General features: G+C 39.7%; 1 protein-coding gene across 3 annotated transcripts in view; it reads left to right on the top strand.

The window, feature by feature from the left end:
• The window catches only part of LOC144034327 (uncharacterized), a 99773-nt gene that overhangs the window by 52200 nt on the left and 35467 nt on the right, over nt 1–12106 (top strand). For 2 of the 3 annotated variants that reach the window (XM_077543082.1, XM_077543083.1), the window contains 6 exons: nt 4118–4822; nt 8119–8163; nt 8409–8528; nt 9202–9240; nt 9343–9396; nt 9464–9517. In XM_077543082.1, the coding sequence (XP_077399208.1) occupies nt 4118–4822; nt 8119–8163; nt 8409–8528; nt 9202–9240; nt 9343–9396; nt 9464–9517 (1017 nt within the window). Of the gene's footprint in view, nt 1–4117; nt 4823–8118; nt 8164–8408; nt 8529–9201; nt 9241–9335; nt 9397–9463; nt 9518–12106 lie in introns of those variants that run through there. The other variant, XM_077543084.1, reaches the window with a different exon arrangement.

The raw sequence follows: 12106 nt of genomic DNA on the forward strand, positions 1-12106 counted from the left end.
CATGTATGTCTTTATTATTATTTAAAAAAACTAACAAACCTCCAAATCCGAGATCATGGTCCTCAGTCGGAAAAGGGTGAAGTGCGCTCTCCAGGTCGAGGATGAGATCCTGCCCCAAGTGCAGGAGTTCAAGTATCTCTTGGGGTCTTGTTCACAAGTGGGGGTAGGATGGAGCGGGAGATCGACAGGCGGATCAGTACAGCGTCTGCAGTAATGCGGACTCTGTATCGGTCCGTTGTGGGGAAAAAAAGGAGCCAGTCGATTTACGTTCCTACCCTCACCTATGGTCAAGAGCCGTGGGTCGTGACCGAAAGAACTCAAGATCCCGGATACAAGCGGCCAAAAAGAGTTTCGTTTACAGGGTGTCCAGGCTCTCCCTTAGTGATAGGGTGAGAAGATCGGTCATCCGGGAGGGACTCGGAGTAGAGCCCTTGCTCCTCGTGTTGAGAGGAATCAGTGGAGGTGGCCAGTCAAGTCAAGTTTATTTATATAGCCCTTAATCACACAAGAGTCTCAAAGGCCTTCACATGCCCACAGTTGAGAAATATCAATGACATCCCCTAATCGAACCACAAGAGAGCAAGGAAAAACAAAAACAAAAACAGCAGGTGAAAAATGAGAAACCTTGAGAAGAGACCGCAAATGTGGTAATGCCCCTTTTACGATGATCAGGCTGCAATGGATGCCGAATGGGCAACATTTTACGTCGTTTGTAAAACTAAACATTATTAACTAGAATGGCTCGAGCTTAGGCATCTGGTTTGGATGCTCCCTGGAGAGGTCTTCCGGGCATGTCCTACCGGCGGGTGGCCCCGGAGACAACCCAGGACACGCTGGAGAGACTATGTCTCTCGTCTGTCCTGGGAACGCCTTGGGATCCCGTCGGAGGAGCTGTTTGAAGTGGCTGAGTAGAGGGAAGTCTGGGCTTCCCTGCTAAAGCTGCTGCCCCTGCGACCCGACCCCGGATGGGCGGTAGATGATTGGTGGATGGATGGATGCATGGATAATAAAAGTAAACTCGTGAGCACGGACAAGTGTGAAATAATGTGGAAGTTAGGACGGAAACTTTTTCTACATGGGGAGGGGGAAAATATTTTCGATAACGTTTTTAAAAATACCCGGCTACTGGGGACAAGACCTTAATCTACTTGCCTTTAGTCTTAAATTGCTTATTGCTGTAACTCATTACCACATCTACTGCAAACCAGATGAGATAAAATCAGATTCTTTGGACAGATGAAGCCAAGGCCATTTGGTGCTAGAATATTGAGAAAAGTATGGTGCTCGTGATCCAAAGCATTACAAATCACGCTCACTGATAAGCCTGTTCCTTTAGATATGACTGTTGACAGAAGTAATGAGATGGTCACATTCTTCCAAATGTTACACAACCTACAACACAGTTGAATAGTGCCAAAGACTGCTGATATTGAGCATACTATAATGTCTATTACGATACTTCTGAAGGAAGTAGATGAAATGTTCTTCTCTGGCTGTCAGCAGCCTCTCACACCTATAGAGCATTTTATTTACTACAAACTAAAAGCAACTGAAGGTGGCAACAATGAAGGCCTGGCAAGGAATCTCCAGAGACACAGTTTGATAATGTCTAAGGGCTCCAAACTTTATGCTAAAATTGAGATTTTTATTTTAAACTGTCCAACAGATGACATTTTTTTATGTGTAAAACCCTATTCTTCTAATGCCACATTTTGTATAAACTCTTGAACTTTAGTGGAAAATTTGCACATGAATTATGTCATGATTTTTAATTTGAAATACATAATGTGGTGTAAAGATGTCATTGTCAAAATGTTTGTGGTTGTACATGATTATATTAAATGTGATTGATAAATGAAATTCATGCGGAGTGTAGTGCTAAGATTTGTGAGGTGCTATGATGGGAACTGTATTGGAATACAAGATATAAATACAAAGCGATGAAAAGAGAAAAAAAAAGGACCACTGGGATGTACCATAATATAATGTTTCATCATAATAAAGTAGATTTAAAGGAAGGATTAGACTTGAGCCCAAAAAAATCTCTGTTTCTTATAGGCAAAACAGCATCCAAAAATAATAAAACAAAGATCTATGCAGCGGTATCAGGACGGGGTCATCATGAACGTTAGATCCTTAATTTATAAACGAGAGCCAATGAAAATAAACATCTTGGATTACAAGACTAATATCAAAACTCTCATTGGGTTATAAAGGCGGAAGTGTATTGAAGGTGCAAAGCCAAAACTAGCAGTGAAATAATGTTCTATTCATATCATCGCTCTTGCTAGGACATTACATTTTGCGTTTATTTCTCATTGATGATACTAAAACTGTGGTTAAATGTTCTTTTGTTTTTTTTTTATTTAAAATTCATTCTCACAATCGATTGATAACGATCAAGTTGTATGCTCTCTCAAATCAAGACAACAATGTAAATGACAATTTGATACAAAAAAAAATACAATTCTTAAAATGTTTGTCCCTTTAGTTTCATGAAGTGTGTGTTGTCTATTAGGAGTTGTGAAAAGATATTTGCTTAGTGCTTACCTAATTTTTTTTAGGGGTTATTCTTATCTTGTTTTAAAGTGACAGTGTATAATCTTTAGCGCTATCTAGTGATGAACTAGTAATTCATTCAATTTAAAAAACACTATTGATTTCAATAAAACCCCCCCCAAAAATTGTTCTATCACATCAGTGTAGATTTTTTAAAATCTTATCGGTCTAATAATCATTAATTATATAACATGGCTGAAGCCTCACCTACCAACAAGCTGACATGTTTCGCCACAATCTACGGATGCCCAAAGTACAACTTTGCGAACTTTCCGATGGTGCTTGCGTCTAGTGTGGGACCCAATGGGTCGAGCACCGCTTACCTTCCACAGGTGGGGTCTGTAGTTCGTAATTCGGGCTCCCATCGCTTGCCACCTTCTGCTTTGCTCTTGCAAGCTTTTACTACTTTTTTAAAAATGTGTTACTAGCTTCTGCCTCTCATAGCCTCTCTTGTCTGCCCTCCTCATCAGCCTTTCTGACCAAAGGGCTTTGGTAGATGACGTGAGATGTAGGTGAGACAGAGCCGGTCCATTCATCAGTGGCCTCCCTTTGTCCAGTAGAGTCAAAGGGTGGTCGGGGATCTGAGGGGACAGTAAATTCACTCAGTGTTTCGGTGTGGCTCGCCGGGCTTCACACTGGCTGCCAATTCGCAGTCACTCGCCAAGATGCTCGTTTGCTCACGCAAAATAAGAATTGGTGGTTGGCTTGCAAAGTGTTGTCTCTCTGAGCCACCATAGTGTGCATGCTTCGAAATGCAAGTGCTTCAGCTGCATTCTATGATATAGCGACATCTAGTGGTCAACTACTACACACTGTCACTGAAATTTAGGGAATTGTGTTAGCCTTATTTTTTTTAAATTAAACCATGGCCTTTAGTAGGGCTTAACAGAGGTGGGCATGTCAATGAAATTTTGAACGTCAGTCATTCCACCATCATCAACACTCGGGACACCCTTCCATCATCGTCAATCCGTCAATGTTTCAAGATGAACTAAACTGTAATCAACAATCCACCAACAGACATTATTTTAACCTTCCATCATTGCTAAATTACAGCCGCTATATTAGGACAGACAGTAAATTTAATGGGCAAAGTCCATCAATCATCAGTCCATCAATGTAATAACCACACTTGTCTTAAGTGTATTGTGTTTGTCTGTTCAACCTTGTCAGTTTAGTGTTGCTGAGTGTTGCTGTCTCTTTAGTTCCTTCTGCCTTGGAGCATATTCATCAATCTTCAGGGTCTCAAATTATAAAAATTATGATTATTATTTTTTTCTTATTGAATTTCTATTGTGGGTTAATGATAAAAATCATTATTTTCACTCATGGATGACAACAGTGGCAGCACATAACCGACCTGCCAATTACACTTGTCAACAAGACCATCAGAGCTGCATAATAATGTACAGGATTTAACTTTGTCTAATCACCAGACCTACATTACACTGATCAACAGAAGAGTCATAGTCATAAATAGTCATACCACCTTCTGTTACTCATATGTATGTATGTCTCACAATGCAAGTGTTCTTTCTTTCTCTTCTTTATCTTTTAGCAAAATACGATGTGGCGACGAGGTGCTCCTCGAGGAGATGGGACTCTGCCCTCAGGAACCAGTCGTAAAGGTGCCGTGGGACTCGCAGATGTTTTTGTTGTGGATGAGGACACTGAATTATTTGATCTGACCTTGCAAACTGGCGGACAAATCAACCCTCAGTGGAAGCCTTTCAAAAATGGTCTTATGGGGAACCAGAAGGGGAAGTCTGAAGTGACGTCAAAGCATTTAGAGGACAACATCACAACGGATAAAAAGGTCGACGTAGAAGGAAACACATCGTCAACGTTCCCAGGAAAACCAACCAATGACATCATTCATCTCGACAGTAGAAATACTCGCAAAAAGCCCATTGTGGCATTTACTGTTCGTCCTAAGCTCCCCTCAGATCCCCGACCACCCTTTGAGTCTACTGGACAAAGGGAGGCCACTGACGAATGGACCGGCTCTGTCTCACCTACATCTCACGTCATCTACCAAAGCCCTTCGGTCAGAAAGGCTGATGAGCAGGGCAGACATATAACCACACAGAACATTACATACACTAACCATCCAGCTAAACTCCAGGGAGAACTTCCAAACAAGAGCAAATCTGGAACCATTACCATTATATCTAGAGATCGAGACTTGGTCGTGGGTTCAAATGGCAAACTATATCGTCTCAAACCTGGAGCACCAGGCAGAATGGGTCCTCCTGGACAAGAGGTAAGTGTTTCTCAAGTTGTAATTGTATTGTATGATTGGAGAGAAGCTTTTTATTGTAGCATAGTCGATGTTGGTTTCCTATGGTATAACCTGTTACGTTTTGCTTTCACATTTTTGCATTTAACTTTATCTTCAATTACCGACTTGAATTTGAGTCAAGTGTGATGATAGGCAGAAAGATCTGCACCTAGAGGGCAAGCAAGTTTACAGGCAGGCATGTTTACAATTATGCCTTATCAGAGGCCTGTTTCGTACTACAAGCGCTATCCACTTTATTTCTACATCCCATGAACCTTTGTGTCAATTATGGCAAAACATTTCAATCCCACTAATGTAGCGAGGTAGAAAGATGCCATTAAAAACAAAGTGGCCAGCATGGTTAGCTACTTTCTGAACTCTTTCTGTTACTTCAGATGGTGAAATGAGCCATCTCAAAAGCTCTGAGGAGTATCAGTACCTACACAATAATTGGTCACATTTTGTTAAAAAAAAAGGTTGGACGCAGTCTTATTTACATTAAGGCAAGTACTAAAAAGTGCTAAACAAAGGCAAACCTCGTACATAATAATTAAGAGGAAAATATTTGTTTACAATTTATTACTATGCTGACAATTATTAATTAATTGTTTGTTTGTTTTAACACAAGAAATAAACTAATTTGTATTGTAATATACATTATCACATTTATTATGAATGTTTTGGTCTTATAGGTTAAGCTTACGCCACAATAAAAGCAAATGAAACATGAAGTAATATTATGGATAGTCCATTACCGATACCAGGTATCAGCATTGGACTGTGATACCTGGCCTAATTTCAAAGTATTGGTACTCGTGACGACGGCTGATACCACCTCTTCTGGCAGTTTTGCAATCAGGAACTAGAATTTAGAAAATGCTATATTGGGATCTACACTGTAGGTTTTTCTTTAAAATGATCTGTCATTGTTTTTGGGGGGGTGGCACGGTGTGGAGTTTGCATGTTCTCCCTGTGCCTGTGTGGGTTTTCTCTAGGTACGCTGGTTTTCTCCCACATTCCAAAAACATGCACAGTAGGCCGATTGACCACTCAAACTTGTACACAAGTGTGAGTGTGTGTGAAAATGGTTGTTTGTCTGTGTGCCCTGCGATTGGCTGGCGACTAGTTCAGGGTGTACCCTGCCTACTGCCCGAAGCCAGCTGGAATAGGCTCCAGCACCCCCCGCGAGGATAAGCGGTTCTGAAAATGGATGGATGAATAAATGTTTTGGGGGGCAATGTTTATGTATCAAAAGTACTAGTGGTTTCGGTATCAGTGACTACTAAGAATTGAGTACTTGTACTGGTGTCGGTCTGTAAAAAAAGTGGTATCGAACATCCTCAATCAATATGAAATAGTTTATTCATTTACTTCAGTTAGAGTTCTTACCTTACTAAATACTTTAACTTGCACATTTTTAAGCATTTACTATAACAACGTCACAAAATTCTACTATACAACCCCCCGACCCTACCCCGGCCCCCTGATTGCATCTTCTGATTGGCTAAATAACACTTACTGAGATTTAGTTAAAACACTGTTATGTGTGATTGAACTTTTATTTATTTTTCTACTTCAGCATGAGGATATTGTTATAAAGATATGATACCTGTATACAGTGGACTGAGTCATAAATTTGCTTCCATATCACTCAATGGCAAAGTTTTAGGATAAATCTTCGAGTAGAGAATGTTTGACTTATGTATTTATGCTTTACAGCTTAGGAGAACTGTTTTCTATTAGCCACCATCTGAGCTTGATTAGTGAGTGGATGTTACAACACACAAGCATGTTGAAGTACATGTCTTTGATGCTACAATCTAAGCACGGGATCAGTATGGTTTTGAATTCTCCAGAAGAGTGTATCATTGTGTTATTTAATATAGGCGGCCATTTATACTAGGATATCAAGTGGGAACCAGACCTTGACGTTACGTCTGGCTAAATCTGTACTAATTGTCAGTTAAATACACATTATTCACTAGCATTATTACAATTTCTCGAAATGTTCACTTTATGGCCTTGCTAATGTTGACATGGTGGATGACTAGTTAGCACATTTGCCTATCCGGGCTTCAGCCTCCCAATGTGGAGTTTGTATGTTCCCCCAGTGCAGGTTTTCTCCAAGTGCTCTGGGTTGATCTTTGGTGTGAATAGATTAGTTGTATGTGCCCTGCAATTGGCTGGTGACCAGTTCAGGTTGTACTCCACCTCTTTGTTGGAAAAAAAGCTCAGTAAGACATAAATCATTAATTCATCTTTAATACATTGTGAGCTCAGTGTATTCAAATATTGCTCTTTTCCCCATTAAGCAGCCTGATTTGCTTGCTCGGGCTCCAAGAGAAAACAAATGAAGACTCCATGTAAGATTTGCTTGGCAATAAAGAAATGTTAATCAAATACTGTATAAAATCTCTCAAATCTGGAGGTATTTAATTAAGAAAAAAACTAACCACGACAAAAACTTTAACAAATCGATCTGCAGCAAAGTACTGTAATATAGCTTCAATGTTGACATAGTGCACATGTTTGAAAGGGCAGTAAAACTCACCATTGCGTTAAAGTATATTACTGCCTACCATTTACATGCATAGAAAACATTTCATCGATGTCTATTAATGAAGTTGCATGGCAAAATGAAGTCATATGAGCTAAAGGTCACAAAATGTATTACTTTTTCACTCAGTGTTGTGAGCAGCCAGCTAAGTGGATTTGTGTAAGGTCAGATAAGAGGTAAAAACTTGTGCATTTTAAATATATTGTGAGGTCGGTTTAAATGTTACCATTAGAACTGAGTCGAATTTTTTTAAGTTGTTTGTGTTGTTGTTGTTTTTTATTATAACGGAACATATGACATTTATCAACACAAGTCAGTGAAGGCATGCAAATGATGCAGACATTAACTGGAAATTATATTTTGCCAGAAAAACTTTAAATTGTGCATTAATTGAAACATATTGGACAATATTATTTAAATAACCTACTAATTTACAATGGTCAACACAATTATAGACTACAAACAATGTAGTTTCATGCCATTTAAATGTGGGTATAAAATGGATAATTACTGCTATTCAATTCCGTATCCCTCTTCAAAATGGTAAAATATTGAGAGCTCACTAAAGTTGAAAGAATCTGCTTTAAAGCACTTGATGATGTTAGATGGTCTCAGAATAGGGGATGGTGCCCTATAAAGTGTATGAGCAGGTTTTTAGTTTTTTTTTATTATTTATAGTATGTCACTTTCTTGAGTATTCATAATGTTTATGTATCTTTAGGGCTGTGCTGGAGAACAAGGGTGGCCTGGATTTAAAGGCGATAAGGTGAGAAAAACTTGCTTTAGCCCCGATGTGTTGACACATTAAACCACTTGATTTATAATCAATATATATAATATAGTGAATATTCTAATAATTCAATTTAAAGTGTGTATTTTTTTATATAAAAATGATCATCTCACCGCTCTTAATGAGCCTTATTCATTATTTTAATTTGTCATAAACTGCTGCAGGATGAAATCAAATTGTATCAATTCTGATCTATATAAACTGAATTGTGATTCATAAAGGGCAAGCTTGGCCCAGAGGGGCGTCCAGGAAGTAAGGGTGACCGTGGACCTCCAGGACCAGCAGGTTTACCAACCCTATACCTGTGGAGGAACACGGCAGAGGAATGGGCAGCCTTCCAGGTATAATACACACCTGGATGACTATACTATTGTGAATGTGCTTTGGTTCCTGGTTATGAAACCTGAGGAAGTACCCTACATGTTAGCAGGCGCAATGCGCAGCAAGGGTTACCATCAACTTCTTCTTTAGTCAGATCAGTTCCTGATTGGATTTTCTTCTGTTCTATGTGACAGGATTTTATTATTTTGAATATTATCAGGATTTTGTTTTAAATGTTAGATAATCTAGACAAAGCAGATTTTGGGTGGAATTAAGGAATCTGTCCCAAAATCATCCAGATTATCTTCATGTGCGTGTCCCGTTCCCTTGAACTAGACCAAACTAAGTTCGAACATGCAGACAGTGCGTGCAAGAAGAACATCTGTGCTCATCTGCGTATTCTTTGAACAATGACTTCAGCCTCATGTTGTGGAATGCACCCCCTGCATGTCAGAATGATGGAGAGCATTTTATTAGAGGAAAAGATGAGAGAAATGAATCTGTTAGTGGTTTGTGGGTTGTTATTACACATACTTTGAACTTGTCTGCAGTCACCCCCAAGAGGCCTTTCAATGACAGAGTAAGGAAATGAACTGCAGAAAAGTTCGAGTAATAGAGATGAATGAATAAAGGATGTTGAATTCAATGTCATTTTATCAATTGGTGATTCGTTTTTGTGTTTACTTTTCATAGCAAACCAATTTCTACCAGTTACTCCATGCTGGTTGGCCTGTAAGTATGCAGTGTTGATTAATAACATTTATTTTTTTCTTATCACATTAATTAGTATATTTTTATCCTCATTGACCGTGTTTATTTATTGTGAGCTTTCAGATTAAAGATGGCCCTGCTGGGCCACCTGGAGAGATGGGCAAGCCTGGCATGCAGGTTAGGAATCAGCACTATCCATGCTCAAGGCTCATTCTTGAATGGTTTTCCTGATCTTTCCTCTCAGGGTCCCCTTGGAGAACCCGGGGAACGTGGGCGTCCGGGGATGCCAGGAGAGATGGTAAGCACCAAATTCATAATTTAATCAAAAGTTTTGAATAAATTCTGCCTTAAAAATGTAGTGTTTTTGTTAGAATATGCATCTTTATTACATACTGTATAGGCCTATGATTCAAGGAATAGGCCTATGGATCAAAGATACCAGAGACAAGATTTTGGTAGAGCAGTCAGATTATAAGAATGCAATTTAACAGAACATGATTGTAAACAGCTAAAGGGAAACATAGGGATTTTTGCATTTAAAATGTAGATGCAATTAAAGCTTATATTGCACAAACCAATTAAATGTAATATAAAACAAGCTTCCTGGAAGTCCAATATGACCTAATGAAAACAAGCTTGTGTTTTGTACATTGAGATTGGGAGTTTGGGATCATTAGAAACACTCCAGTGTAAATGAAGCGTGTGCCAGGTGGCAGGCAGACTTCCATGTCTAGGGTTTTAGGCCGGACAGGGTGTAACATAAGAAATTAAGTGTAAATAACTACAAAATGTCCTATTTGGTCAACAGGGGCATTTTTAGACCCCTTGGAAAACGGTTGTGTTGTTTACAGTATATGGACCAATATCTGCCGTCTCTCGGAGCGCCTTACAAGCGCCACCAGCTAGCAACAACATCTATTGTGGAGGCCTTGGAGGCAACACATTGCGATGCTTTGTTATTGACATGATCTAATGCCAAACGTCTCTCGGGGACCCACCCTCTTTAGCTCCTGGCCCTGCTAGGCAATTGCCTGCCCTGTTGCAATATAACCTGTTGGTCAGGTCGCCCACATTAATGTTACATTGCATCAGCTGTAAGAAGGGCATGTTGCCATTCTAAGAAGCCAAGTAGGCCTATGTTTTTGTGCATGATCAAAATTGACTATACAGACGCTCCCCAAATTACGAACGAGTTACGTTCCGAGCGATCGTTCGTAAGGTGAATTTGTTCGTAAGTTGCTTCAGTGCTATATTTTGTATTATAATTTATGTTTAAAGAGAATACGTACAGTACTGTACTACGTATGTTAGAGAGAGAGAGCGAGAGACACACACAGTATGTACATGTACGTAATAAGATAAATAAAATGAAGTTTAACTTACTTTTGGAAGATGTACTCGATGCTTAAGGATTTGATGGAGGAGGTGGAAGAGGAGGATTTTATATCATGAGAGGTTCTTCGTCGTCGCTGGAATGGGCTTCAAAAATTACTTCCTCCTCCGTAACTTCAATGTAGGAAGAAGTTGAGGGTCGCGGAGAAGAAGATGAGGATTGATGAGTATCTTCCTTGGAGGATTTACTAGAAACTGGCCGAAAGAAGCGATCTAACTACGATTGCACAGTTTTCTTCTTTTTTCATCATAAATGATGCGGTAGCACTGTATGGCATCATTCAATTGATTTGCAACCTTTGTGCAACGTTCAATATTTGGGTCTTGCTGCTCGAAGAGTGCGATTGCTTTATCTATGAGCAACAGGCGTTTCTTCTTCTTCCCCCTCCTTGACACGTTGCTGAGCCTCCAATGCTGGGTGAGCTCTCACAGCACCAAGCGTCGGTATTAGCGGCGTAAAGAAGCACTACAGTACTTGGAAAAAGGTGCGCAATAAAAAATCTAACTTACAGCATCTCTTTCCGAACATTTTTTGACATGCGCGCAGACATGTTCGTATGTACCGTTGTTCGTAACACGAATGTTCGTAAGTAGGGGAGCGTCTGTATGTGTGAATGTGAATGTAAGCGGTTGTTAGTTTAAAGCTGCTTTATAGAAGAAATTGAATTTCAAATTAGGGCTAGACGATTAACCAACATTTTATCTCGATCATTAAAACGTAATGATCAAAGAAATCCGATTAATGAGCAGAACGCTGTGGCGTGTTTACAAGTTCCCTACGTTGTGAAAGGACGCTGAATGCAACATGAAGCTAGCCTGGAGCGAATCAGTGTGATTCTGCCGTCCTTAAGCGTCCTTTAAGCTGTTTAATGACACTCCAGTTGGAGTCAGCTGTCAAACTAAACCCACGATAAGGAGAATTACACACAGTGTGTATTTAAATACAAAACGTGCTTAGTTTTTAGCACATCGCGAGCCTGGCGCTAATGCTAATGCAGGTGAATGGAGGATCCCATTCAAATGCTAACAGGAAGTTAGCATCAACTTCGGGAGTAATAGTCCTTCAAATAACGAATACAACTGCTGTGGAAACACATACCCACAGGTAAAATAACACAAGGGCACAAATTCTTCCCACTTTGTGGAAAAACGAGTTATTTTAATAGAATTCAATCGCAACTTTCTCCTGTTCTCATTGTATGCGTGTACACCATGGATACACGCCACCACACTGCCCCTAAGAGGCCAAAACGCGCAGGAACACCCAGTATTTGTTCTGCAATTACTGTAGTGTGTTACTATACAATATTTGTATTTTCCTTTTCTTTTTTTCTTCCTTTCTTTCAGCATAAAGATTCACAGAATGTTCCTTTCCTCAAAATTACAAATATATCCAAGGACTTTTTTGGGGGGTCGTACCAACACAGATTTCTACATGACATAGCACAGAATAAAATCCCTGAAATCCCAGGTTAGCCCACTAAGTCACCAGACT

The sequence above is a fragment of the Vanacampus margaritifer genome, chromosome 14 (assembly GCF_051991255.1).
Source record: "Vanacampus margaritifer isolate UIUO_Vmar chromosome 14, RoL_Vmar_1.0, whole genome shotgun sequence".
NCBI classification, from domain to species: domain Eukaryota; kingdom Metazoa; phylum Chordata; class Actinopteri; order Syngnathiformes; family Syngnathidae; genus Vanacampus; species Vanacampus margaritifer.